This window comes from Meles meles, chromosome 3, assembly GCF_922984935.1.
Source record: "Meles meles chromosome 3, mMelMel3.1 paternal haplotype, whole genome shotgun sequence".
Classification (NCBI taxonomy): domain Eukaryota; kingdom Metazoa; phylum Chordata; class Mammalia; order Carnivora; family Mustelidae; genus Meles; species Meles meles.
Genome location: NC_060068.1, coordinates 108,520,739 through 108,547,459, shown reverse-complemented (window position 1 = coordinate 108,547,459; position 26,721 = coordinate 108,520,739). Strand labels below are relative to the sequence as shown.

Below are 26,721 nucleotides of genomic sequence, written 5' to 3'. Positions count from 1 at the left end.
CAAGTCCCCCATACTAATTTATCTGGGATGTAAATATGAGTTTTCATTTACTAGACTTGCTTAAAACAGGGTATGCCCAAAAGGAAGAATACAAACCTGGTGAGTAAAAGGAAAAACTTGTAATTCTGCAAAATACACTTTTATATTTAGGGGAAAATACCTGAATCACCAAAACAAAAGAAACTATTGTTTAAAAAAAAAAAAAAAGATGGCAGTGAAATGAAACTATATAGCACAATCCAGATGCACTGATTTTGTCCCAACGGACTGTTAAATCCAAGCTGTCTGAACATTAATGGGAAAACTAGCCAGGTATCTGCCTCTGTTTCCCATTCTTCTTTTTTACCATCCCCTCAAGAGATACATGATATGGAATCCAAATTGACTCAGACAATAATTTCTTTCTTATTTCCCTGGGGGAGGAGGGGTAGTTTTCTTAAAGAATTATTTGTTTCCACAATGGGAAATGTACGCACTAGAATAATAACACTTTGCTTAACGCTCAGGATATTGAGTCTACTGTAGACAACCCCCAGAGAAGGCCTGCCCCAAATCTAAAATTGGTCTTGCTTTCGGAATCAAAAGCACTATGCACTCTCAAGTTGTTCCATAAGTTGGATTGGTAGAAATGGTTTTATTTTCCCAGGAAAATTACTATAAAAGTTCATTTTTCTGTTATTTAAGGTAGTCTTCTAAGCACCTTATTTTTAATTATCTCACTGAATCCTTCCAAGAAGCCTCTAAAACACTGTATTCCTTCTACTTTACAGATGGGGGGAAAAAGCTCAAGGCTTAAGTGACTTGCTCAAGATCCTCTAATTGTGGAGCTGGGCTTCCCAGGCAGGTGGCCCAGGCCTGAGTCTACATTCTCAGTCCCTTTTCTCCTGGGGCTGACTGTGCCTCCCATGATCCTCCTATCCTGAGGACATCCAGTCGGCGTCGGGTCCATGCCTGAGGATGGGCAGTGCAGAGAGCGGTGGATACAGCAGCGACAGCTGAGGCCCTGATGGGCTTGACTGCCCACTCCCTGCTCAGCAGGTTTCTGTGCACACTATGAACTATCAAAAGCCTTGGTTTCCTACAAAAGGGTCTTCACTGTCCAGAAACCAGTGAAATAAGTGTAGCACCCCCACCTCTGAGCTCTTCCAGAACCCTCTGCTTCCCCTTCCTGTCAGTTCATGTTCCTCAGATGCTAAGCTCCTTGAGGGCAAACACCACGTTGAGTAGCCTCGGACCGTGCAGCTATGTAGTAAGGGCTTAGTAAAAGCATGTGTTGAAAGAAGTTCTCTAACTATTGCAGAGTTTGGCCCTTCAAACATAAAAATCAGTTTTTAAATTTATTCCCACTGACACCTTATAACATGTCTTAGAAAACACTCCCCCTCTCAAGGGAAACTAGGGGACATCATGTGGCCTCTTCTTCGAAGGTCATGATTGAACCATCTCTATGATGGGGATGTCCTTAGGGGCTGCTGAGTAAAGCAAGATCATTTACTCTGACACTAAAAGGCTCCACTACTTTAGATGGAATATTTTACGTAATATGCATCAATTTTATAGGACATTAACATTTTAATACACGACCAAGAGAAGCTCACTGCTCACTGACCAGCCAAGAGACATGCCATGCTGGTCCGGCAGTAGTCTGAAGGTCAAGCCCCACCTCCCCAACACCCATCTGGAAAGTTCTAAGGAAAAGGCACCTGCATCTGGTATCTAGAAGTAAAGGGCGGAACAGAACAGCCCTTCTAATTGCCCCCAGGCAGGTGGGATTTCTAATGCCCCATGCTTTCCTCTTCACAACTCCTTAACTGATAAAAACATCTCTCCCTCCTATGGCCTTATGGGCTAACCAAGCCTTGCTTCTTTTTATTCCTTTCACTGCAGTTGCTTCGGACATCAAACCTAAAAGCCTCTTTGGGGACTCAATTTGCTTCTGGCCAAGGGCAGGTCTTTTGCTAGCTCCCCAACTGTCTGCAGAAGGAGTCTCGTGGGGCTGGAGGGCGTAAGGAGTCACTCTCTGCACAGAAATCTGCTCTTCCTGGAAAGGTTGTTCAGAAAGCCCAAGGGCCTGGCTGCTCCAGGAGGATCCCCAGGCAAAGTTCCTCTAGACCATCTGTGAATTAATTGTCCACAAACTTCCAAGGAAGCCTCGGCAGGAATGGTAGGAGGAAGGCAGGAATGGAAGAAGAAACTATCTTCCTCCTTCTTTCCCATAGAATCAACCACCTGAAACCACTCTGTGGATACTTAGATCCTGAGAAGCGGACACTATCTTTCCCTTAAACTATAACATCCAGACTAGCAAAAGAATTGTCTCCTAGATCAGGATTCTCTACCAGTATCTACAGCTACCAGCCACAAAGAATAACCCGTAATTAAGGTGATCATTCCGACTCTGGCCAAAGACCAGAGAGTGGTTGAGCTCTAGATCCCAACGGTTGCCAAAGTCCAGATATTTGAACAACTGTGTCATTGGGTAAGTCATTCTGAGTGACTGGGCCACAGTGTGTAGAAGCCTACTGCTTATAGTTTTTGAGTTCAAGACAACGAGAGAGTCCTTCAAGGTACAAAGACGCTGGCCCACTCTGAGTTTTCTCTTTAGCTTATGAAGAGGCTCTGAATACGGGCTCTGCCAATGCACTGATGGAGGAGGGGAGACATTATCGAAGATGTTCAGTACAGAGTTGCTTATAAGAGCTGAACATCAGCAACGACTTCAGTGCCCCAAAATCGAGATCTAATTACATACATTCTGTCTGTAGCTTGAAATTCTAGGTGGCTATGACGAAGTGCAACACTACTCAACACAGGAGGCCAGAGCGTGCTGTGGAGTGACTGACGATCGTCAGACAGCTGGTGTGGGTGTGCTGTACACATGTACAGAGACCAGGATTTTTTCCTCCTGTGTGGCAAGGAAAAAACTTCAAGTATATGCCACAACATGCTTATGGTGGTTAAAGTAGTGAATTTCTAAATAGCTTTTTATATTTTCCAAAATCTCTATACTAAACACATGAGAGTTTTGTGGCCAGACTTTAAAAAATTAAGTTGTTACATGGAGGAGGGGGAAATGCTTGGGAATCAAGAAAATGTTTTAAGTGGTGTGCATCTGACATAGTGTTTCTTTGATTACACCAAAAGGCTACTGTTAAATCAACAGTGTCTAGTAACTAAGGAAATGTGGTGCATAAGATGGAATAAATTAGTGAGAGCAGAGTGGTCTTACTGCCTTGGGCTGCATCAGAGCTGGTGGGCTTGATGACCCTGTTGGCATCCTCGTGAAGAGCTCCAAACCAGTCTTTCAGGCGGGACGCGAGGTTCCTCAACTCTTTATCTGTGCAGGCTGCAGAAAAGCAAAAGGAAGAAACTGAGTCCGCCGACTTTCTCCTCTTGTTAGCTCTCGACATGCAATGCCACCCACAGAGCCATGCTCAAAACTAACCCCCCTCTCCAAGCATGGCGCAGCACCTTCCCCACACTTGGAAAACCACCCAAAGATGCTGCAGTCACAGGGAAGGAGCACGACAGAAAGCCAGGACTCCCTGGGACAAGCAGAATTGCTCAGAACTGAATCTGGACCACCTCTGAGCTGGTAAAACCAATGCTAACAGTCTCCCGGTTGTGCAACCGGCCTCCAAAGACGAGCAGATCTCTCTTGCTAATCCGACAGAACTTGCTAGTACAGTTTGCTGGAGATCACATTTTCCACTAAACTCATGCCAAGAGATCAGCACTCAGGAAGAGCGGATGTCCTCAGCGAGAGGCTGCCTGGCACACCAAGAGTTCCCAGTAACAACAATCGATTTTGCTTTTCCCAAGGTTGGGATTCGTGTGCGTGGCTTATGCTGCTGGCCTTGTGGCAGGCTGACTTGACTTTCCCCTAGAGACAGATACATGCCACCTTCACGCAAGAGTCCTTTCTATTGGCACACAGCCCATCTCTGACTATGAGGCTCACCTTTTAGGGTACATGATAGGAACTGGAGCCAAGGCATACTGCTTCTGAGAACAAGAAGAAATGCCAAATGGGATGTTGGGTAGAGGGAAGCATACTCTGTGAAGGTCTCCAAGGGTGCAGAAGTGAGGCTTGAGGGGGAAAATCCCCAAAGGAGGAACAATGGTGTTGGAAATGGGGCTGATACATCCTCATTCCACATATTACCCTAATTCTGGGTATAAAGAATGCCGATGAAGGGTCCAGACAGTGACCCACCTCTAAGAGGCAGACATACCAGCCTTTAGCATCTGGAGGGTAAGAAACTGGAAACCCAAGGGACCAATATCCCAATAAGAAGGGACAAAGACACAAACCTACAACAGTTGCTTTTCCCAAATTCTAAACCCACATGAGATAGCACAGAAGCCAAGCATTATAAAGCAGAGCCAAGTCCTGACTATCTTACAGAGCTGGTGGGATGTAGATTAAGGCTGACTCTATCGGTCTAGAGAGACTGCCAGCATCAGGCTCTCTACCGAAAGGCATGGGGGCAATGATGAATGAGTAGACAGTCTTGCCAAAAGTCCAGTCCAACCTTCAGTCAATGCATACTCTCACTGAATTGAAGGCATCAGCCCCTGTCTGTCTCCCAAAGAAGAGAATAGTATCATACAGATCTTCCCCTCATTTTTACATTTTACATTTTACAATTTTGCTTTTAAGAAAGCCCACTTTTAGCGAGCCTGGTGTTTGGAACTTGACCAACAACAGAGCCAAACTTCCCAGACCTTGGATGGAAAGGTCTTCCTGACTCTCCATTGTGGGGGCGGGAGTTGGTAAGCAGACCCAGGCTGGGTCTGTGGAGTATTAGTGCTCCCCTAACCACTCTCCCAACCACTCTCCTCATTCCAGTCGGGATCCAGATCTACACCCTGCCAGGCATGGAATGTACGCATTCTTTATATGCACGCTATTAAGGACCTCAAGATACTTAGCCTTGCTTTTGACAACCGGGCCATGATTTATCTTAAGACACCAGCCAGGAAATGGTACCCAGAACTGTCTTCACTGGCCACAGAGCATAAGAGCTCTGGGCTCACAGCGCCTGGAATGACTCCCAGCTTTACCACTGCCTGGCTGGATGACCCCCCAAGTCTCAACTTCTCAGCACCTCGGTGTCCTCCTCCATAAACCCAGGATACCACTATGTGGCCATGAGTTGACCAAGTATGTGAAGGACTTACAAAGCACATGACACGTAACAATTGTTCGGCATGCGCCAGCTACGATTTAATGGAAGGTTTGCAGGTAAGCTCAGAGCACTCATCACAGCACCAGAAAACCAGGAAGACAAATGGGCCTCCATGAACTGGCTTTGTCAAGTTTGGCTTTGTCAAGTGTGAGACACTGGGGAAAATGGATACTTGTACGATCTAGTCCAGTTGTCATTAGCCAGATGTGCCTATTTATATGAATAATAATTTAAGTAAGTAAAATAGTTAAAATGCAGTGTTCTGATCTCACCCATCCCCCTCATGTGCCGTGGGTGGGTGGGACACCATGGGGGACAGCACAGCTACAGAGGGTTTCCCAAGTGCCAGAAAATAGCGGATGACATCAGCTATCCCTTTGGGAACTCCAACTTTTTGGAGGTTCGTCATGATATCCTAATATCTGATACCTCTACTCCTTCCCTTTGGTGTTTTTCAATTGTGTTTGTGTGTTTTAGAGAGAGAGCTTACGGGCGCATATGCGCAAGGGGGAGGGGGAGAGAGATCAAGATCTCATGACCCTGAGATCATGTGACCTGAGGCGAAACCAAGAGGCAGATGCTCAACTGCTCAACGGAATGCCTCCTCCAGCCCCCGCCCCCCCCACCACCTTTGGTGTGTAAAGAGGGGCTGAGGAAGAAGATCCCATCCCTGCTCAAGCCAGGAACCAGAATCTCCTGCTAAGCCACACACACAGCCAGGAGGGGCCAGGACTCATGGGCTCACCCCAGGAGCAGATCCACAGGGACACACCGACTGACAGCCCCAACTCGGAAGCTCGGGATAGAGCCCTCACTTTCATGACTTCAGATGCCAAGCAGCTTGAATCAAGAGAGGATGTGGTCTGTTTTCCTGATGGGAGTGGGATGTGGGCTCTAGAGTCAATCTCACATTTGAAAATGGAAAATTAATAGCATCTATTTCTTCTCAATTGCCATGCACACCATCTATTCTAAATGTTCTCTGAGCAGAGAAAATTGCCAAGTCAACTTGCAAAGGAAATGAATCCCCGTCTCACACTGCAGGATAAATTAGTCAGTCATGTTTAACTAAACCCTGACAGATGTGCAGGTAATCTATAGAAGACTGCTGAATTTCCCACAGGCTTTCCAAAGTACACAGGCTCTGGATGGCTGATGGAATCAGGCACTGGAATCTCAAAAGAGCCAATGTGTCACTCAGGGAGAAGTGCACCAGCGAGATGCCCCTGGCTTGGGTGGAGAGAGATCAGAAAGCCGGGACAGAGATAGGAGGCACTCAATTAGTGGGCCCTATTCACTTGCTGTGTCCTCCACTGAATGGTCCTCATGGGGACAAAGTCCTGCCCAGCTGGCCTGGAGCTAGACACATCCCAGAGGAAAAAATAAAGATGACAGCCTGCAGAGCACTGTTTGTTCAGATTGGGGATTCTAGCCACAAAAGACATGCTGGCAGTGGGGGTGGGGGGGAGGGAGTTGGGAGGGGAGAGGATGCCTGCCTTTTAAGGGGCCTATCAGAGCCCCTGATAAAGGGATGAACGGAGGATTGATGTTTTCAGAAATGGGGGACTCAAAGAGTACCTCCCACACACTCAGTTCCTTCCTGGGGAAAAACAACTTTTGGGGAAAAAGAAAACCTTTTTAAAACCAAATCCACCTGCCATTTTCACTTGGTGTCCTGAGGTGGAGCAATCTTGTGATTTCTCAAGAGGGGGAGCTGAGCTCTCCTCTCCTCCTGGTGACAGAAGCTGGTACTCAGGCCACGAGCCTCAGCATCCTCAGAAAAAGAGAGTGTTGTCCTGGGAGAGGATTCAGTTCACAAAGGCTAGGACCTGATCCCCTGGGCCACTGGGTTACCATCCAGAGTGAATGAGGCCAGCCTGTCCTCTTGTTCCCTACCTCTCCTTCTCTTGCCTCCTGCCTTCCACCCGAGTGTCACTGTCAGCCTCCTATTCCTCACGGACTGTGTGTTGCCTGCTTGTTCGCACAGGTTACTCCCCACCTTTTTCACAGGATCTCAGTCTGTTCTGGCATGGCTGGAGTGTGGGCTGCATCCCCGCCTCCCCTGTGGTCGGCAAATGGCGCTACTGGGCCCTCCTGTCTGTAGGGCACACGACTGGGAAGTGTCCCGGATCCCTACAGAAGGTTCCCCGCTTCTTGCTGGCTCCGCTGTCTCCATTCCCATCATCCCCACCAGAAGCTCCCACCAAGAAGGCTGGATCGGGATCCTAATTGATCTCCTATCTTTCCTCTTCTCAGAGGCTCCTCAGCCCTCTGCCAGCAAATCCATACCCTTCATGTGGCCTGTGTACTGATCACAGTGCCCTGGACCACCTCTGGTCTCCCTCCTCTCTTTCCTGGGCTCTGGACCCCATCCTCACTGTCCTTTCCAGATGCTGCTCCATCCTGAGCACCCTACTCTCCTTGTCTTGCTCGTGCCAATTTCCCAGATCTCACAGGAGGATTTTCCCCTCTTAGGGACTTTCAGTATCTCGGTCCTTGGGTGGCATTCATCACACCCGTACTTTCTCCTTCATGGCTCCTCTTCCCCTCTAGAAAGTAGCAGCATAAAGCAGCCCCGAGTCAGGCTCAGCTCCTAGGGCCCGTCATCCTGGGCAGCTGGTACCCAGCATGAGGAATGCTCTCGACACATACTTACTAACTCTACATAACATGACCCTCTTGTTGCCTTTTGCAAACTTCAATTTATCTGTCTGCAAAATGGCATAATAAAGTTCAGCTCATAGCACTGTCGCATGTGATATGGTTATATCCGCAAAAGAAAGCTCACAGCTCCTGGCGTATAGCAGGGACTTAACAAATTTATGTTCCTCTTCCCATATCCCAACTGTTGGCATAACACTTTACCATTTTATCCTCACGCACTTCTTTTCAAGCCTCAGGAGATGCTTGTGATACAGAAAATAATATCTCTCCTTTACTTATTTTGTAGGTGGGTCAGTACAAGTCCACAGGATTCGGCTTGCAACAGATGTCTGCCTTCTCCTGAAGAGAAAAGCTGCACGATGACTTCCCTTTGCCTGTATTCTCTCAGCACTTACCAAGGGTGGATATATAGGTCTTCAAAATGTAGGTATAGAAAGGAAATGGGAATGCACGAACAGCCTGGTTGCAAGCTCCCTAAGTCGCACAGTCATCTAGGGACAGTGACAGGATCTGGATCCAGGCTGTTAATTGCTGGGCCACCCCTGGGTGCTGGACCGGCTCCCTGCATTGACTGGGCTGGTGGGGAACCAGTACTAACTGAGGCAACTAATTGACTGGGTCCACTTTCTGGGTCGGAAAAAATCAAAACATCCAGCCCTCCCATGTAAAGGGAGCTCTGCCAATGATGCACGTGAGGCAGCCGGCTGTGCATTACGGGGATGAATTCGGGCTCTGCCTTCATTAGCTTTGGCGTGAGAACAGCGGTCCTGCGGAAGGAGCGCGCAGCCTTCCTGTTATGCTCCCAGAAGCATCGATCACACGTGCGGCCGCTGGGGCTTCATTAGAGAAAAGTAGAGTGCCACTGCACATTACTCCAAAATGTACAAAAAGACAGCTCTCTCCCCCAGGAAAGCACAGCGCTTGGGCAGAGAAGGGCCCAGGTAATTTGGTGCTCTCCCAGTGGACTTCTGCTGTCTGTTTGGAAAATATGAACAAAATGCAATAAGCAAGTGTAAATAAGGCACACACAGCGTCCGTGGAAGGGAGAAAGCCCAGGGAAGAAAAAGAGATTGCTTTTCCACCTGGGCACCATCTCTCCACTCCACCCGAGGCCTGGAGCTTTAAGGCGCTTGGGGCTAGACCGGCTCTGAACGCAGACAGTGTTCAAACAAAAAAAAAGGACAGAATGAGCGACCCAAGTGATGGGCTTGAAAAGGAGGCACACTGGTGCCAATACAAGAGGGCAGAGAAGCTCTCCCAGGGTTTCTGCAACCCGGGTGAGGCCCTGAGGAAGGAAGGAAGGATGCTCTCCTCTATTAGTATCTGCTTGTGGGACAGTGAACCTGGCCAGTAGGTCCTGAGGGAGAGGGAAGGCTGCTTCTCAAGCACCAGTCAGTCTGCCCCTGGCCACCATGGCGCCATCTTCCCCGTCTCCTTCAGACAAAGCCAAGGGCCGGCAAAAAGCCAGTGAGGAAGGTTCAAACAGGTAATGGTTCTAGAAGAGGGCAGACAGGAAATCCAAGCTTCTTTGAAAAGTGCTCCCAAAGGTGGGAACTGGTCTTTCAGGCTGCTCTTGGCTTACTGAGGACTCGGAGGGATGAGGACCGTCTATAAAGGCTCCTGGAGGATTAGACGAAAAGCCAAAGGCAAGGAGACAACCAGAAGGATAAAACATACTTGGATGATAGAAAGTGCAGGTAGGGACAGAAATTCTGTATTCCAGCTAGATGTTAAAATCCTACCTGGAGCCCCATTTGAACACCCAATTGGGGCTGTTTGAAAATGGCAAATCCAACAGGCAAGCATTGTAGGCCACCTGTAAACCTCTGCCAGGGCACCAATTACTGGCAGACGCTTGGCACTCATGAAATCCTTCAGCTAAAGAGCCAAACAAGGAAACACGCCACCTGTCACACGGACCCACTGCCTTCTGCCGCCCAGGCCTCACCCAATGCTTAGCTCAGGGTCCCGGAAGAAGTTAATAGGAAAACAGCTAGAATTTAATTTAAACTTTAGTGCCTCTGAAAGTAATTAAGGAGTTGGACCAGACCAGCGGCTCCCTCCAGAGCAGGCCGGGAGGCCTTCTCAGAAATGGAGACCTTTGAAAGTAATCTCCTTCAGCCCTCCTAGGTGCTGTTGTGCTTAATTACTTACTCAGAGCAACACTGCATCAGTGCGCAGTGAGTGTGCGCAGTTATCATCTCCTGTAGGAAGTCCAGCCGAGCCTTTTTCAGGGCAGAGATTAGAAGATGAGCAGAGCCAGGATGGGAGAGACCACAAGGATGCCATGTCATCCTCAGGGACAAGCAGGCTCCTCCTCCCGAGTGGGCCTGGGGTGGCACGCTGAGCACACAGCAAGTGGCCCAGGGCTGGGGATGTGTGTCAAAATGCTAAGCAGAGGTGCTGCCCTTTTTTGGGAGCTTGAACGAGTGGGAAAGGGAGCAAGGCTCCATCCCCTGGGAACATACGCTCTAGTAGACTGGAACTCACAGAGGGGAGGGTTGATTCTAGCTAGGTCTGCTCAGCCGTGCCAGCTGCGAGCAGCCGAGTGACTGTTCCCATCTGCAGCTTCCTCATGGGCAGATGCAGCACAGGGAGCTCGGAGCATCATGGGAAGACTGAACTGGAAGGCACTTAGCACTCCGGAGCTCCTGGCTCTCGTACGGTCGGTGTTTGGGGACACGGGGCAGCCCCGTGATCCACCAGAGGGCAAACTACGGAAATCAAGATCACACATGTGGCATTTTCAAATCAGATGTCTCCCTGAAGCTAGCCAGGAAGGTGTGATTTTCCTCTGTTTTTTTTCTAGAGGTTGAGTGACATCTCCAAGGTCCTATAGAAGGCAAACAGCAAAACGGAGATTCAAATCCAGGTCCCTGAATCTGAAGGTCACTTGATGGGAGACCACAACCCCAGCTGCCTGCACCTGCTCGTGCTCCCATTCCCCGGCAGGCCTGGAGCCTCTTCTACCAGATAAAGATCATGAGGTGCATGCCTGAGCCAGAGCAGACCCACACTCCTTCCCGGCATGTAGACAGGGCAGTGGTCCTATGGCTCATGCCCAGGCTTGTGGGTCTGACAGCCCTGGGTTGGAATCCCAGCTCTCAGCGCCTGAGCTGTTGTTCTCCACCTAAGTCCCTGCTCTTCTCTAAGCCTCTTTTTTTTTTTTTTTTTTTTAATAGGTAGGAGAAGAATCCTAAGAGTATCAACCTCACCTAGTTGAGGTGAGGATTTGCTGGGAAGATTAAGCTTTCAGAAATCCAGCAGGCAGCCACGCCCACCTTCCCTCCTGTGGAACTCACAGAGCCTGAACTGCTCACGCCTGGGAGGGAATGGGTAATCAACTCCCAGCCTAAGCTGATTTGGTGACCAGAAAGACAACTGAGGTTTTCCCAGGGGATTTCTACAGCTTAAGTGAGGTGAATCCCCATTTCTAACTGGAGATCATCTAACAGAGATCTGAGCCAGCTTACATCTGCTCAAATTAAATTGCGTTATTACATGTAAATCCAGTTTTTACTTTTCAGGGCCTAAAACACCAGCCTATGTGCATGTTCTCTTGTCCTGGGAGAACGCACCATTTTATGCAAAAACAGGGCTGAGCAAAGGAATTAGGGCCTCCTTATTCAGAAGCTTGCTAATAAAGTCCTTCTTAAAAAGCAGTCTTTGCAAGAGCTTAAAATACTCACATGAAACTTGGAAGAAAATGAGTTAAACTAATTAATGGTAGAACCTACAAGCAAAGATGGATAAATTTCCCCATTAACCCCATTACAACTATCCTTAGTAACCTGATTTGAGGAGACTTTAATGTTTCCCTTGATTCGAATGATAATCCTTCATCTGGAAAAAGAAATACATTTAGAACTTACACAACATTTGTAAATGTGCATTAGCAGAGTAACACTTATTTTTCCCACTGAATAATCTAGAGCAGGGAGGTTAGCTAGATGAAATAAGCTTTTAAAGCTTCAGATAAAATCCATAGCCTTTTCTATACTGGAGGGTATTTAAAAAAAAAAAAAAAGGTAGAAGTGCAAACCATTGGTTGGAAATGCCAACCCTGCCTTTCACCCTGCGTTTCCTCAGCACGGGGTAGGCATTTCCTTACATGGGAATCTGGAAGAGATTAGTAGTGCCATAGAAAACAGTTTCACTGCAAGGCCTCATGGTTCTTGACTAATAAAAACACAATTAGAGAAATGACAACTGCTCTTTTCACCTAAAATCAGCAGTGGCAGGTGATTCGGGACAAGCTGTGGGACACAGGCCCAGCCTAAACTTCTTCGAGTAGCAGCAGTGGCCAGAGCCCTGGGAAAGGGGATGGGTTGGTGATGTCAGTCCCTGGGTGGGTCATCCCACTGAAAAGAGGCAGACAGTCACTTTGGATTTCATTCATCTAGTAGCTCAAGTGACCAATGACAATCTGGAAAGGCTTCCAAGAGGGGGCAGGACTTCAGCCGAGGTTAAGTGCAGAAAGGACTTAGAAAAGGAGAAAATAGTTCAGAAGATAGGTCTTTGAAATAATGGGGACACTGATTTGAATGAAGTGACTGTTTGATTTTTAAAGCTGATTTATACTTAAGATTAGCTCTGCTTGGATTCAACACACCAACTTGAGCATGAATAGATCTAATTCTAAATCACAAACATATATAAAAATCAAACATATATAAATGCATATAAATGTAAAATGCTCTGTATATCTGTTAAAAATATTCCAGTATATTAGAGAGTATATAAATGCCTGCATGCATTTCAAGGACCATCTTCTAACAGTAGCACTGACAACACCGGGACTAATACACTAATCTATAAGCCTAAATCTGCAAGAGGTTTTAGAGACAGAAACAACCCCCCCCCCTCTTTTTTTTGAGAGAGCAAAAGCAAGAGCAGGAATGGGGGCAGGGGCGGAGGGAGGGGAGAATCTGAAGCAGGCTCCATGCCCAGTGCCAACTCTGACATGGGGCTTGATCTTATGATGCTCAGATTATGACCTGAGCTGAAATGAAGTGTCAGATGCTTAACCAACTAAGCAGAAAATGTATTTTTAGGGCACAAAGAAGATGCATCTCCACACCTACTAGGCACTTTGTGTCCAGTTTAACCCACTCAAATTCAGCATTCAAATCTGGGCATTATTGAATGTAATTTAAGTTTTTATGTTTTTCACCACCTAAGGCATCAGTACGCACATGTATGTTTTTACTCTTAAACATGAAATACACTTATATTGTTATTTAATGGGCCAAGAAGCCACAAAAGATTGGTGGAGGACGTGAACAACAAGCTTGGGACTGGAGATCTGATCCTAATGGTCTAGGACGTGTGGGGAACCTGGGGCTGCCAGTGTACCTTCGTTCACAGTTAGGTGGGGGAACCAGGCAGATCAGGCCAAATACAGAGACACATGAGCTCTTAGTGTATTTCCTCTCACCACTGCTCCCTCTCCTCAACCAAAGCGGATAGTGACATGGGGATATGGACTGATGGGACGTCACCCTTCTTATGACAAAGGTCCAGTAGCACCTCCGGGGCTGCCAGAGTCTCAGGTAAGAGGGTAGAGGTTGTAGCTGGGATTGAAAACTCCCATGTGGGACTGAGGCCAGAACAGAATGGTCCTAAGGATGCCTGGAGAAGACATGGCCTGGCATCTTCACTTTCATCCTTCTGGTAGACAAACGGACAGACAGTCCAGAGAGATACAGCAGAATCTGAGGAGGAACTGCCTCCAGAAACCATAAAGGGTGTCTCAATCTATCCTAAATCCTGCCAGGTCCAATGTTTGACTCACTGGTCTTCTCACCCTTCAGATTGTGTAACACACTCTAGATTTACCTCCACTCCGGAAGCCTGACAGCATGAGCGGGTATAGAGACCCAGCGAGAAAAGAAGATGGTATCCCAGCCCCACGGGACCTCCTGTGGGTTCCGAGAGGGCCTTGTGCCTGGCACAGAGATGAAACAGTAGCCACTATTATTTCTAGAGCTAGAAAGACTGTCTTTGATCAAAATTGCCTGTTTAGAGACCTGGTATCTAACAAGGCAGCATAACAAAGCTAGCAATTTCCCTCTTCCCCTCCTGAATATCATATAATCAACAATATAGACAGAATAAAATCATCAACTACACTTTAACTAAAACTACAAGAGAGACATGGAATCCCTAACTTCCAACAATATAGGAGAAGTCACCCAGACCAGAAGTAAAATGCCCAGGGCCAATAAAACAAAAACAAAAACAAAAAACAAAACAAAACAAAACACAGATATGTTTCTGACAGGCAAAAGGCTCCTCCTGAAGTCACAGACCAATATTTCCTGCCCAGTAAGGACTAAGGGATCTAAAGCAAAGGATGGGGTACAGATCAAGCAGAAGCAGCACAGGAAGAAAAATCAATAAAAAGGCAGAAAAAGAGCAACGTGGCCTAGGGCAGCTGGTCTCAGAAAATGCCCACAAAATTGTTCTTTCTATAGGCAAGAGGCTCAATTCAAAGTTCAGCTTCAGTTTTAGCAAAAGAACTGGAGAAAGGATGGGCAGAGCTGTTTCATAGAAAAAGATTAAAAAAAAAAAAAAGGCACCAAAACCACACCAAGCAGCCATTTTATCAGGAAGCCCTCTTTCACAGGTGACTCCGAGAAGCAGATGCTTTTGTACCTGGAATCTACAAAGACAGATGGGTTCCTCCGTTCCATCTACTGCATTCCCTTTGAAACTGGCAGGCCGGTCAAGTCTAACTTATTCCAATAATAGTTGTTATTTTTTTTTATTGTTGTTGTTGTTTTTTTTAAGATGCTGGCATGTTCATTTATATAATACATGAAGAAACCAGAAAAGAACAGCAGAACTTGGCAAAGACCGCTCAGCAGGAAAGTTGGAAAAGGTGACAATGTGGACCAAGTATGATATCATGAATTAAAGTGAAACAATCATCTTTATGAAGAAAGAAGATAAAACAATATACAAGAACTCACAGAGGGAGAGACACTAGAGGAAATACCATTTATCTGAGAGAGAGAGAGTGAGCATGCATGATTAGGGGGAGGAGAATAGGGAGAGGGACAAGCAGACTCCACGCTGAGTGTGGAGCCAGATGCCGGACTTGATCTCACAACCTTGAGATCATGTTCTGAGCCAAAACTAAGAGTCAGACACTTAACCCACTGAGCCACCCAGGCGCCCCCCAGTTAGATAAATTTTAACACCAAAATCCCCCTGTGGGACTTTACTCTGCAAGTATGCATAAATGTGCATTGGAAGTAACCGATATACGGCCATCCATTACATTACTTGAAATAGCAAAAGGCTGAAAATAACTGAGACGTCTGTGGTTAAATCAATTATAGTACATCCGCCCGATGAAAAACTCTTAAGAGCTACATGTATGATACCCAAGGATTTCTAAGATAACTTAAGTTTAAAAAGCAAAGTGTATCATATGCTACTCTCTGTGCTAAAAGGGAGAAGCTGAGAAGCTGAACTTGTTACTTCAAGATACATCAAGAACCCTTCAAGGATATACAATAAACTAATAAGAATGGCCTGTTTTATGGAGAGGGGCAGCTGGACAGGCAGCAGCCAGAACGGGAGGGAGAATTCCTACATTCCTTGAAATACTCTTCCGTTGTGATGTCAGTCTGTACCTCCTTGGAAAATTAAAGTCTGCTCCTTCTATCTCCTCCACAAAGCCCTCTGTGTCCTCGGTGCTGAGCCCAAAGCCCAAAACCACAGGTGTCCAGGTGAGTTTTGCTGACCAGAAGAACACATGAACAAAGCAAGGAACAGATGCAGCGCTGGGGGAGGGCCCTGAGGTGGGAAAAGGCTCCAGTGCTTTGACCGCGGGAGTCCTGGGAGCCGTGCAACTCAGGAGAGCGTGTGCCACCCCATCACTTCCAATGCCACGTGCTAACATTTCCTTCTTAACCCAAAGGGGAAGAGCAATCCCTAAACTCTGGATTTTTTAAATCAACACAATCTATGTGCTAGTCTCTATCCTGCCCTGTGATCAATTCCAGCACTCCCTGAGTCAGACACTCCAGGGGATGCAGAGATGATGAAGACACTGCCCCTGCCTGGCACGCAGTCTCCTCTCTCCTTATTTGTAAAAGGAGAACGTGTTCCCTCCACTGAGTTGGTAGAATTTTAATGATGAAGACCCAAGCTGCTTTTTCTCCCCAAACGCTCTTTCCTGGAGAATGAAGGTTCGGTTCAATTATGTGTTCATCTGTAGCATCTTCCCAACACCCTCCAGGAGGACCTGACTGCCCCCTCCGGGGCATCCCCAGGACCTCCAACTTCCAGTTCCGCTTCTCCAGGCTACGCCACAACCTGTTTTGTTCCTTCTGGACCTTGAGAGCCGACGTGGCAAGGATTCTGCAGTCGTCTATAGTGGAATTATCCCCAGTTCCTGGCAGAGTGTCTGGTTACCAATAGGCAAGGATGTATGTTTGCTGAGGCACCACGAAAATAACAGGAGTACCCGGAGCTCTGTGATGACAGTGCCCCCACCACCCTCCAAACACCAAGAATAAGCACGATGAACAGGTCAAGTAACAAAGTGGCTGGTTGTGTGCCACTGAGGACGGACGCAGGGGAGAGCCCTAACTACCACCGAGACAAGTAACTCCCAGCCAAAAGAAGACTGGACTGCGTGGGGGGAAGTGGCGGGAGACACGCATGCGAGCCAGACTCAATTATGGCAAGTGTATGTGGAGACACACGCTGTGTCCACGAATCCTCCGGATGCCTGGGAAGGGGATCCTATTCTCCGTTTCACATTGGAGAATACCAAGACAGTCGTGTGGGAGACCTTGCCCATTCTCACCTCCAGTGCCCCCAACACACACACACACACACACACACACACACACGCAGACCAAGGCTGGCCTTTGAACCCTGGTCTGAATGACTCAAGCCAGGCTCTTCCTTCTACCCACGCTGACTTGCATATGGGAAAGGATGGCCTGATTCTCCCCGCACAAATACCACGCACACTCCCTTGCCCCAAGCAAAGGAATTATAAGGAAGCCTGGCAGCTCTAAGTTCAAGGGTCCACAGGCTGAAATGAGGACCATGGGCTTCCAGACTGGCACTAACCCAACTACGAACACAGCGGCCTACAGCCAGGCTGGCAGCAGCCAGCGGTCCCTGGCATCCCATTTTCCTGTTTCTTTGTATGTTGTGACTGAGGGACGCTCGAACGAGCCCACACACCTGGCTGGTTTCACCACTGGCTTCTCACTCCTGTCTGCATAGTTACCACTAAGTAATTTCGTTTATCTGTGTCTCCGTGAGCTTATTTGGAAACCATGGAACGCCGCTTACAGAAAATTAAGCTTCATTTTCTTTAAGCACCAGCCACCAGTGCAGGCATGAGATGGTGATTTGGAGGTAACTGGCTTATGCATATGCAAACATGATGCATTTAGCCAATTATGTAGACTTCACACTTCAGAGCACCGAAGAAAACAAAAGTACCTCCGAAAGAAATTCTAGCACGACAGAGCCATTCTGAAAAGAATAGAGAGACATTGGCTTGTGAAAACTGTTGGACTCAGATATGGATGGAAATAATGGTTTTTGATGTACAACACGGGGTGGCCACAAGCCCACTGTGAACAGGTCTCATTTTAAGCGGTGTTAAGGCATCTCGAAGGACTTCCAAGAATTATAGCCCACGGCATGCCTTGAGATTGAATTCATGGTGTGATGAGGCTGCACATTTCCAACTCAATTCCACTGTGACTCTTCTGCCTCACACAATTTCCCAGCATAGGTTTTTCTTTTGGGCCTAGAGAGAGAATTCTAGGACGACCTCGAGCTCAAACGGCATCGCAACCATTGAACCTGCCGTCTGGGACACACCTACCCCGTTCAGCTCCAGTCTCTTCCAAGATGTCACTGGCAACACATGGTGCTGGAGAGGTGATCACGAGTCTCCCTCCGCTGAGGGTCACCTTACAAGCCAGCGTGGTGGACTTGAGGGCTGCTGGGTGGGATGGGAGAGAGTCCTGGGCCCGAGGGCTTCCTGTCTGCACACCATCTGTCTGCAGGCGTTGCCTCTCTAACTGATCGGTGGTGCTCTGCTGGCCAGCTGTCACCCGTGCAGGAAGGTGGCACCGTGCAGCTCAGCTTGGGTCCCATTCATCCGCAGTAACAGCTGGAGTAATCATTTGTCCCAAGAACTGCCACGTATTAAACACCTGCTAGTGCTAACAACCACATTGCCTTCACTGTTTTCATTTAATTCTGGGGATAACTTGTCAGAGTCATTATTATTTCTCTTACTGAGGTGGAAACTGAAGCAGAGAGAGGTTCAGTGACTTTTTTCTAGCTGTCACTGAGTGCTTACTCTATGACAGGTGCTATGAAGACAAGGAGGATCTCACCGAATCATTATACCCATGAGGTAGAGAGGCAGAGACTTTCATTAATACCCACTGTCCAGCCTGTGAACCAGAAGAAGTTCTAGAGCTGGGAGTCACATTCGAGTCAGCCACAGCCACATCTGTCCTGGTCCTGCCATGTCCCACGTTATCACTGTTTGAAAGGAGCTCCCCATTGCCAGAAAATGAAGACAAGCCAGGGAAGGAGGAACCTGGGCATGTAGGAGTCATGCTGGTCTTTGGGACCCAATGCTTTCCTTTCTCTCCTGAACTTCCTCCCCATCACAGAGGCGGGCACGCACACACGATTCCAAGTGGTAGACTTGTAAATCCTTACTACTCTTAGAGGCAGACATTATTATTATTCCCATTTTATAACTGTGGAGACTAAGCTTGGAAAAGTTATGTCAACTAATTGAATTCAGCCAGCTACATAGTATCAGGCTCAGGGTTTGCCTCAAGACTGTCTGATTCTGGGCCTATAGTCTTAGGCAGGAGGCCCTGCGATAGTTCATCTAGTAACTACGGACATGGTATTGATGGTCTGAGAGCTGGTTCTAATTAAGATCCTGTCTCGTGATGAGGAACACACACTGAAAATGATGACCCTTTAGTTGATTTTATATTAGACGTAAGTCCAGTGAGCACAAACGGTTGCAAAAATATAGTTGTACCATTACAAACAACTATAATATTTCTAACACTAAAAAAAGAAAGCCATGAAACACACAAACAAAAAACCCAAAGCAACACAAAGCAAACCTGGAAGCCAACGTCCTATAACAGGGATTAAGTTATGGTTCGCAAATAGGTTGGCCAACAGAGAAGGCATTACGAAGTCTGACAAAGGACAGGGTGTAAAAATACTTTGAGGATATTAAATGAAAACAGCAGAATACAGAAGTGTCTATCTTTGATCTTACTTTTGTAACATGTAACTGGAGAGTGTGGACATTGGGAGGGAGAAACAAGTAGAGATGAGGCAGAGAAGTGAAATTACGCAATAAATGGTAAACAAGGTAAATGGTGGGTCTCTTATGTGTGAGGTGGTCTCTGTTCCTGCTCTTCTTTTACCTGTGGCTGTTTCCTAGGTGTGTAATAAACAAATATCCATTATGTTATGATTTTTAAACACCTCTTTTTTAGACCTAAGAACGTGTATGGAAGTGAGGGTAAGACGAAAACAGAGTCAGGGGCACCTGGGTGGCTCAGTCAAGCATCTGCCTTCAGCTCACGTCATCATCGTGGGATCCTGGGATCGAGCCCAGAGTTGGCTTCCCTGCTCAGCAAGAGTCTGCTGCTTCTGCTCTGTCTGCCCCTCCCCCCGGCTCAGTCTCTCTCTCTCTCTCTCTCTCTCTCTCAAATTAATAAAATCTTAAAAAAAAAAAAAAAGACAAGGAAAAAAGGAGTCCAGTGAGGTTCAGAGAAGGTTGCTGGAGTCCAGAGTGCATGGATATTTCCAGAAAACCATTTCCTGGTGAAATTCATATGGGAAATATTCTTTCTTTGGTGACCTGAACTGCAGAATCTCACATTAAGGAGAGCTGATTTAAATTGGCATAAACTGGGGGCACTTGGGTGGCTCAGTGGGTTAAAGCCTCTGCCTTTGGCTCAGGTCATGATCTCAGAGTCCTGGGATCGAGCCTCACATCAGATTCTCTGCTCAGTGGGGAGCCTGCTCCCCCCCCCACCCCCACTTGCCTCTCTGCCTACTTGTGATCTCTCTCTGTGTCAAATAAATAAATAAAATCTTTAAAAAAATAAATCAGCGTAAGGTAGAGGATCCTAAATTTATATGACCTGAGACCATGTGTGTATGTGTGTGTGTGCGTGTGTGTGCGCGTGTGTGTGTATAGGACATAATATCTTCCAGCTCTGAGGAGCCCACACTGGGAAGTGTTTGCCTGCAGCTCATTATTTATTTCTCTCTCCAGTCTATGTGTAGTCCAAATGCCATCCTCTGTCTCCTAGGAATTTGCCTCTTTGACACCTGTGACACTAATGAAGTTTTTCCTCTCAGCAACTCCTGTAAATATTTTCAGAATTGAAGTAAAAGCAGAATAAACATTCTTCCTCCTTTTACACGGGGGACACCTGGGTCTGTGGACATCATCGCGGGTCAGCATCCTTGGTGATCCACGGAACAGCATGTTTCTTCAGGGCTGTTGCTGCCAACACAAGTGTTATCACTGAGCAGTGTACTTTTTTTGAGAACTTGTTTGGCACCCTATCAGCAAGCCTGGATCCTTCTCAGAGAAGGTCAGCAGGTGGCTGAGACTGGTGGCTAATATGCCGGAACCGCAGGGAGTGAGGCAGTACAGATGGCTCTGGGGATGTGGGTTCCTTGTTGAACCCAGTTTTACTGGGCTATGTGGTCCCCAGTGGTCGTGCAGCCTCAAGACATTCAGGTTTACACATATGTCCTTGCTAGTCCGATGGTGGCGGTCTCAGAGCATTGAGATTTGGGGTGTTTTTGGAAACAGGGTCCTGGACATCATTTATAAGCCACTTAATTAAGCCTGCAGTGTCCAGATTCTAAGCATCTAGGACAGAGGGAGAGGAGAGAAACCCTCTTAGGTCCCTGAGCTCCATCTGGAAAGGGGACTTGCTGTGTCAATATGCCTGAGCTTATCACTCATAATGGAATACGTGCACAGCTAAAACTCATTAATCCAATGTTCTACATCAAGGGATATAAAAATCCTGACAGGAACAGATTCCCAAGAGGGTCACAATACAGCCTCTGAATTTAGTTTGATTTTCATTTTTAATTCTGTGTAACGATGTGAAAGCCCCCATCGACTCCAGGAGAAACCACCCATTTCTCTGACAGGCGTATTTTGTGTATGGCAATGGTCTTGCCGGGAAAGCCTGCCACAACAGACAGACAGCGGCCAAATTCGTCTGGAGGTGACTTCTCCAGGATGCTATGATTCCCTATGAGAGTAGGCGGGGACTGATTTCCAAAGTCTCTTCAGACAACAGTGAATTCATAAAGACTCATTTTTTCCACGTTACCAAGAAAAGGCTTAAGTGGCTGTGGAGAAGGGTTTGTACCACGGTTATCACATTCATCTTGGGAAAGAGAACTCCGCCTGCCTTTTCAAGGGCAGAGCAAGGATCCAGACACTGGTGTTGGTGACACTCACATTGCCATTCAGGGCACATTTTGACCCAAGAGTCTCCTCTCCACACAGAGGGCTGAAGGAACTGGAAGCCCTGCTGGGAAGAACAGCCAGGGCTCGACGAGGTCCTGCTTCTGACACTGTAGCTCCCTTGCTGGATTTCCACAGGGAAGGTCAATAGGCCCGAATCGCTGGACGCACACATATGCGGAGGTCATCAACTTGCAGAGGGACATATTACACTGGGATGGATGAACTCTGGGCTGTGTCTGTGCACCCCTGGAGGCGTGCGGGGAAAGGAAGACACATTATAGGACTGTTTCTTAATGTCACCAGGATCGGGAGGACATGACATGAGCCTGACAACACGTGGCTTTGAAAGGAATCCAGTCAGATGGGAGGGGGATGGAGGGAAGGAGGAGACAAAGCTTCCACGTCTTGGATCTAAGACCTGGAGTGTTAAGGACATTCTTATTGAAATGACTCAAGTTAGGCAGGCCGATGTTGCTGCTGTAAGTGGGAGAAAACCCAAGGAAGATAGGGTTACGGGATCATGATGCAGGTGCCTCTCTGGAACAAGGCCACCACATGCTACAAAACCAGACCAATGACAGACGCTCGCGGGTTCATCCTGGGACCTTCACAGAGCATGAGCTTCACTCCCCATCTGCCGTGCTCTCCTTGGGAGCTGAGCGGGCAGTCCCGTGGAGACCCACCTCTCACTGCCATGAAGATACAGTGATGGGCATGCAGGGCCTGAAGCATGAGCATGGTACCCGGTGGGGGGTGAACAGGTGGGGTTTTTCTAGAATACTCACACCCTGCCTTGTTTCCTTAGGACTCTTCACAAGTGAGGAGCCGAATCCTCAATGCATGTGCAAGCTCAAGCCCAGATGGTATTTCTAAAACAAGCAGACTTATAAATCTGTGGGAAACAGATTCATCTCAAGAAGCAGAACCCAGAGTCTAAGGACGTGGAGAGATCAGACAGGTCAGCTTGCCACCAACTATGGTCTACCAGCATCACAGGAAGGGGTTTCCTGGCTCTCCCGTGGGTTTCTTTCTTTGCTTGTTTTTTAAGATTTCATTTATTTGAGAGAGGGAGAATGCATGAGAGAGAGAGTGAACACACACATGGGTAGGGGAGTGGGAGCTCGGGGGCAGAGGGCGAAGCCGACTCCTGCTGAGCAGGGAGCCCAACACAGGTGGTGGGAGACTGGAGGACCGAGGAGAGGAGAAGCATCCCATCCCAGCACTCTGCCTGAGTGGGCTGTGAGCAGCACTCTCAGGGCTGCGTGGGACTCACGTGACTCAAGGTGGGGCCCTCAGCTCCCCGAGAATGGGGAGTGAAACAGTCACCATGGACTAGAGGAAGCAGAACATGTGGGTTTTGTTTTTCAGTCTGTCTTACTACCAGAACAAGACCTTAGCAGTCACACACAACACTGGGCTCCCATCTCTCTGACGGTGGTACGCGGATGACACAAGACTTCAACAGGGTAGGAGCTTAATACACAGCTGCTACTGGTCGCCAACTGAGGCAATGGACTGAGGCTGCCACTCTGGCTACTTTTCTGGGTCAGATTCCAAGGGAAATGTGGCAGTGATCAAAAAAGTCACAAAAGAAAAAGAGGGTCAGGATTCTATTAGGAGTCCCCCGACTATGCGTGTGTGCATATAAACAAGTATTACGTAAAGAGCTTCTGCACGCTAATAATTTTTTAAAACACATGATAATATTGCAGGAGTCATTCAATGGGACCAACAAACAGTCTGTAACCCTATAGAAGAACTTAGTGTCTTAAGGAACATCACAATGAAACTATTCCACCAATGGCATCATTACATTTGCAGTTTTAAAAGAAAAGAAACAGCAGAAAGTTAAAGCCTCACCTGACAATGTACATCAATGAAAATCTCACATGGATTAAAGGCTTAAGGTAAAAACAATTAACAGTGAGAATTATTAGAAGATGAATAAAGGAGGACTCTGCACAAATCCAAGCAACAAAAGAAACAAACTATTAGAACAAAAATGAAAGGTTCGTGTTCATTAAAAGACTCATCAGAGCCCCACAGTGTACAGGAGAGACCCGCGGAGAGCCAGCCACCATCCCATCAAACTGCCAACAGAGCAAGTTAGCCTGAAAGCTCTGTAAATTACAATTCAGCTTCAAGGCCCCGAAGCCCCGAAGGGAAGCCCCGGGTTCCCCTGCCCTGTGTCAGTTTTCGCCTAGAACAGGGATTTGCAAAGTGAAGCCAATTTGGCACCTTCCCCACTCCCCACCCCAGGGGACAGATGGTATAGTCTGGAGACAATTTAGGCTGTCACAACAGCAATAGTACCGCTGGCGGGAACGCTGAAGACCACCTCCAGGGGTGGGGCCAGGCCCTGGAACAAAGAATGACCTGACCCAAAATATTCACAGCGCCAACATGAAGAACCTTGCCCAGGAAGAGAAACGGGCACAGGTCCCTACCATGGGATGACCGGTAGGTCCATCCCTACCACTAGGCGCAGTTAAAGCTTTGTCTTGCATAATCGGAGCTTGCCACCGCCTTCACTCTGTTGACGCCTCCCGGCGCAGCTCACAGTGACTGTGAGTACCACACTCATGGAAAGGTGTGCAGACAGCCTACTAATATACAGAAAGAATGGATGCATCTGTACGTCCAGAGAGGGGCGACGGAGGAGACAAGTCACCCCAGGCTCCCATCAGCTAGAAATTCTGAAGGAATACTCTGCCTCTTCTCCTTTTTTTCTGCAACTTCTTTTAGAGGTCTATTTACTTTTCCTCTCCTTGGTATCCAAATGTATATTCAAATTTTTTTGAATGTATATTTAACCTTTATTTGCAATTAAGCCTCTCCCCTTTTTCTCCCACAAAGTGTTTGTGAATTATTTTTAAAATGAAACATGAGGAGCACTGGGGTGACTCAGATGGTTAAACCTCTGCCTTTGGCTCAGGTCATGATCTTGGAGTCCTGGGACTGAGCCCGGCATCAGGCTCCCTGCTCAATGGTGTCTGCTTCTCCTTCAGCCTCTGCCTCTTCCCCCACTCATGCTCGCTCTCTCTCTCAAGTAAAGAGCATCTTTAAAAAATAAATAAATAAAATGAAACATTAAAAACAACCCACGTTACTATAAACAATATTTAAAAAACAAGTTGGAAAACAGTGTAAAAAAAGGTAGGCTCAATATTCTTAATATATAAAGAGTGCTTTCAAATCAACAGGGAAATCACGAGGAATGTAACTGAAAAACTGACAAAGGGTATGAACAAATGCTTCAAGGAAAGAAGACACAAATGGTCAATACACACACACACACACACGAAGCATTTCACTTAAATACTAACATAAAACGGAAATAACAAATACTAGTGTATATTTATAAAATTGGCAAACATTAAAAACGTAACTGCTGCTCATACACGGCTGGTGTGGAATGTGAGTGTGAATTATCCAGTCTTCTTGAACATTATTTTGATTGTGAGTAATTTTAAAAATAAACAACCAGTTTCTAATTATAAATGCTGGGCTTGCTTTTGCAGAAAGTTTATAAAATACTGAAAAGCATAAAAATGAAAACCAGAATAGGCTAGCATGACAGCAACTAAGAAACAAATAACATTAATTTTCTGCATATATTTTCCTGTCTTTTCTGAGGGTTCCTTCTTGGTGGTCCACACTGTACATACAGCCTGGTATATTGCTTTTTCTCAGGATTGTGTGAGAGCATGATCTTGTGCCATCTTGTTATCTTTAAAAACGTAATTTACAATTGTATCATAGGTCAGATAGATGTACTCATCTGATAAGCCCCTCCCCTTCTACCAGACATGTAGGGTTTTTTTTTTTTTTTTAAGATTTATTTATTTGACAGATAGAGATTATAAGTAGGCAGAGCGGCAGGCAGAGAGAGAGAGGAGGAAGCAGGCTCCCAGCTAAGCAGAGAGCCCGATGCGGGGCTCGATCCCAGGACTCTGGGATCATGACCTGAGCTGAAGGCAGAGGCTTTAACCCGCTGAGCCACCCAGGTGCCCCGACATGTAGGGTTTTTACTCTTTTGTTTCTGTATGTTATCGACAAGGCTGTGCAAACATCCCTGTGACTCAATATTTTCTCTGTCTTCAATAATTGCTTTTTGCTGAGGTTATTCTTAGAATAAGAGGACAACAAATACATTGTGAGTCAGACAAAATCTGAGAGATTTTGCCATCCACAGACCCTCATGACAGCAATTTCCCAGGGATATACTTTAGACAGAAAGAAAGTGACTGGGGCGCCTGGGTGGCTCAGTCGGTTAAGCGTCTGCCTTCAGCTCAGGTCATGATCCCAGGGTCCTGAGACTGAGTCCCGCATCGGGCTCCTGGCTCAGTGGGGAGCCTGCTTCTTCTTCTGCCCCTCCGGCTGTTCATGCTCTCTCTCTCAAATAAATAAATAAAAATTAAAAAAAAAAAAAAAGAAAGAAAGTGACCCCCCGACCCCCCGACACAACTTATTATGTCCAGAAGGGATGATGGGCAGAGAGAGAGGCAGGTATGTGAGTGACACTAACACCGAACAATGTTAACTGTATAAAACAACAGGAAGAGCTTGGAAGTTACAAGAGTGTAGAACTCAAACACACACCAACAGCAGCAGGTAGTTAGAGTGAAAGTGCTGTAAGGTTCGTCCCTGTATTGTGTGGAGGAGGGCAAAGGTACCAGACAAGTACGTGTGCCCAAATTTCTGGATTCATTGCTAATAAAATGGAAAAAGGAGTGACTATTTCAAAAGTGATGGGTACGCAAAGAAAGCTTAAGTTAGGAAAAAACAATCCAAAGAAAGAGAAAAGGGGAGAGCTCAAGCAACATAGTTAAGGTGAAACAAAAAGTAGAATGTATGAGTAAGACAGTGGCATTACCATAAATGTTTGGGCTGAGTGCTTTAAAGATTATAACCCAGAATGAAACCTGAAACCATGCTATTGCTGTTAAGAGACAACAAAGACTAAAGGACTGGGGGGCGGGGGAAGGTTGAAAGCAAAAGGATTAAAAAAAAGGTATACTAGGTCCATACCAAGCAAGAGAGCTGAGGTGGCTCTATTATTGGAAGTATGGGAGTTCTACCCTCAGGATTCTTTTTTTTTTTTTTTAAGATTTTATTTATTTATTAGAGAGAGAGAGCGAGCGAGCACAGGGAGACAGAGTTGCAGGCAGAGGCAGAGGGCGAAGCAGGCTCCCCACCGAGCAAGGAACCCAATGCGGGACTCGATCCCAGGACGCCGGGATCACGACCCGAGCTGAAGGCAGCAGCCCAACCAACTGAACCACCCAGGCGACCCTACCCTCAGGATTCTTAATTATCAAA

At 46.9% G+C, this 26,721-nt stretch overlaps 1 protein-coding gene across 2 annotated transcripts in view; it reads right to left on the bottom strand.

Annotated features, from left to right (window-relative positions):
- The window catches only part of SPOCK1 (SPARC (osteonectin), cwcv and kazal like domains proteoglycan 1), a 518,175-nt gene that overhangs the window by 15,846 nt on the left and 475,608 nt on the right, over nucleotides 1-26,721 (bottom strand). For both annotated transcript variants that reach the window (XM_046000679.1, XM_046000680.1), the window contains one exon: nucleotides 3,230-3,346. In XM_046000679.1, coding sequence (XP_045856635.1) covers nucleotides 3,230-3,346 — 117 coding nt within the window. The remainder of the gene's footprint in view (nucleotides 1-3,229; nucleotides 3,347-26,721) is intronic.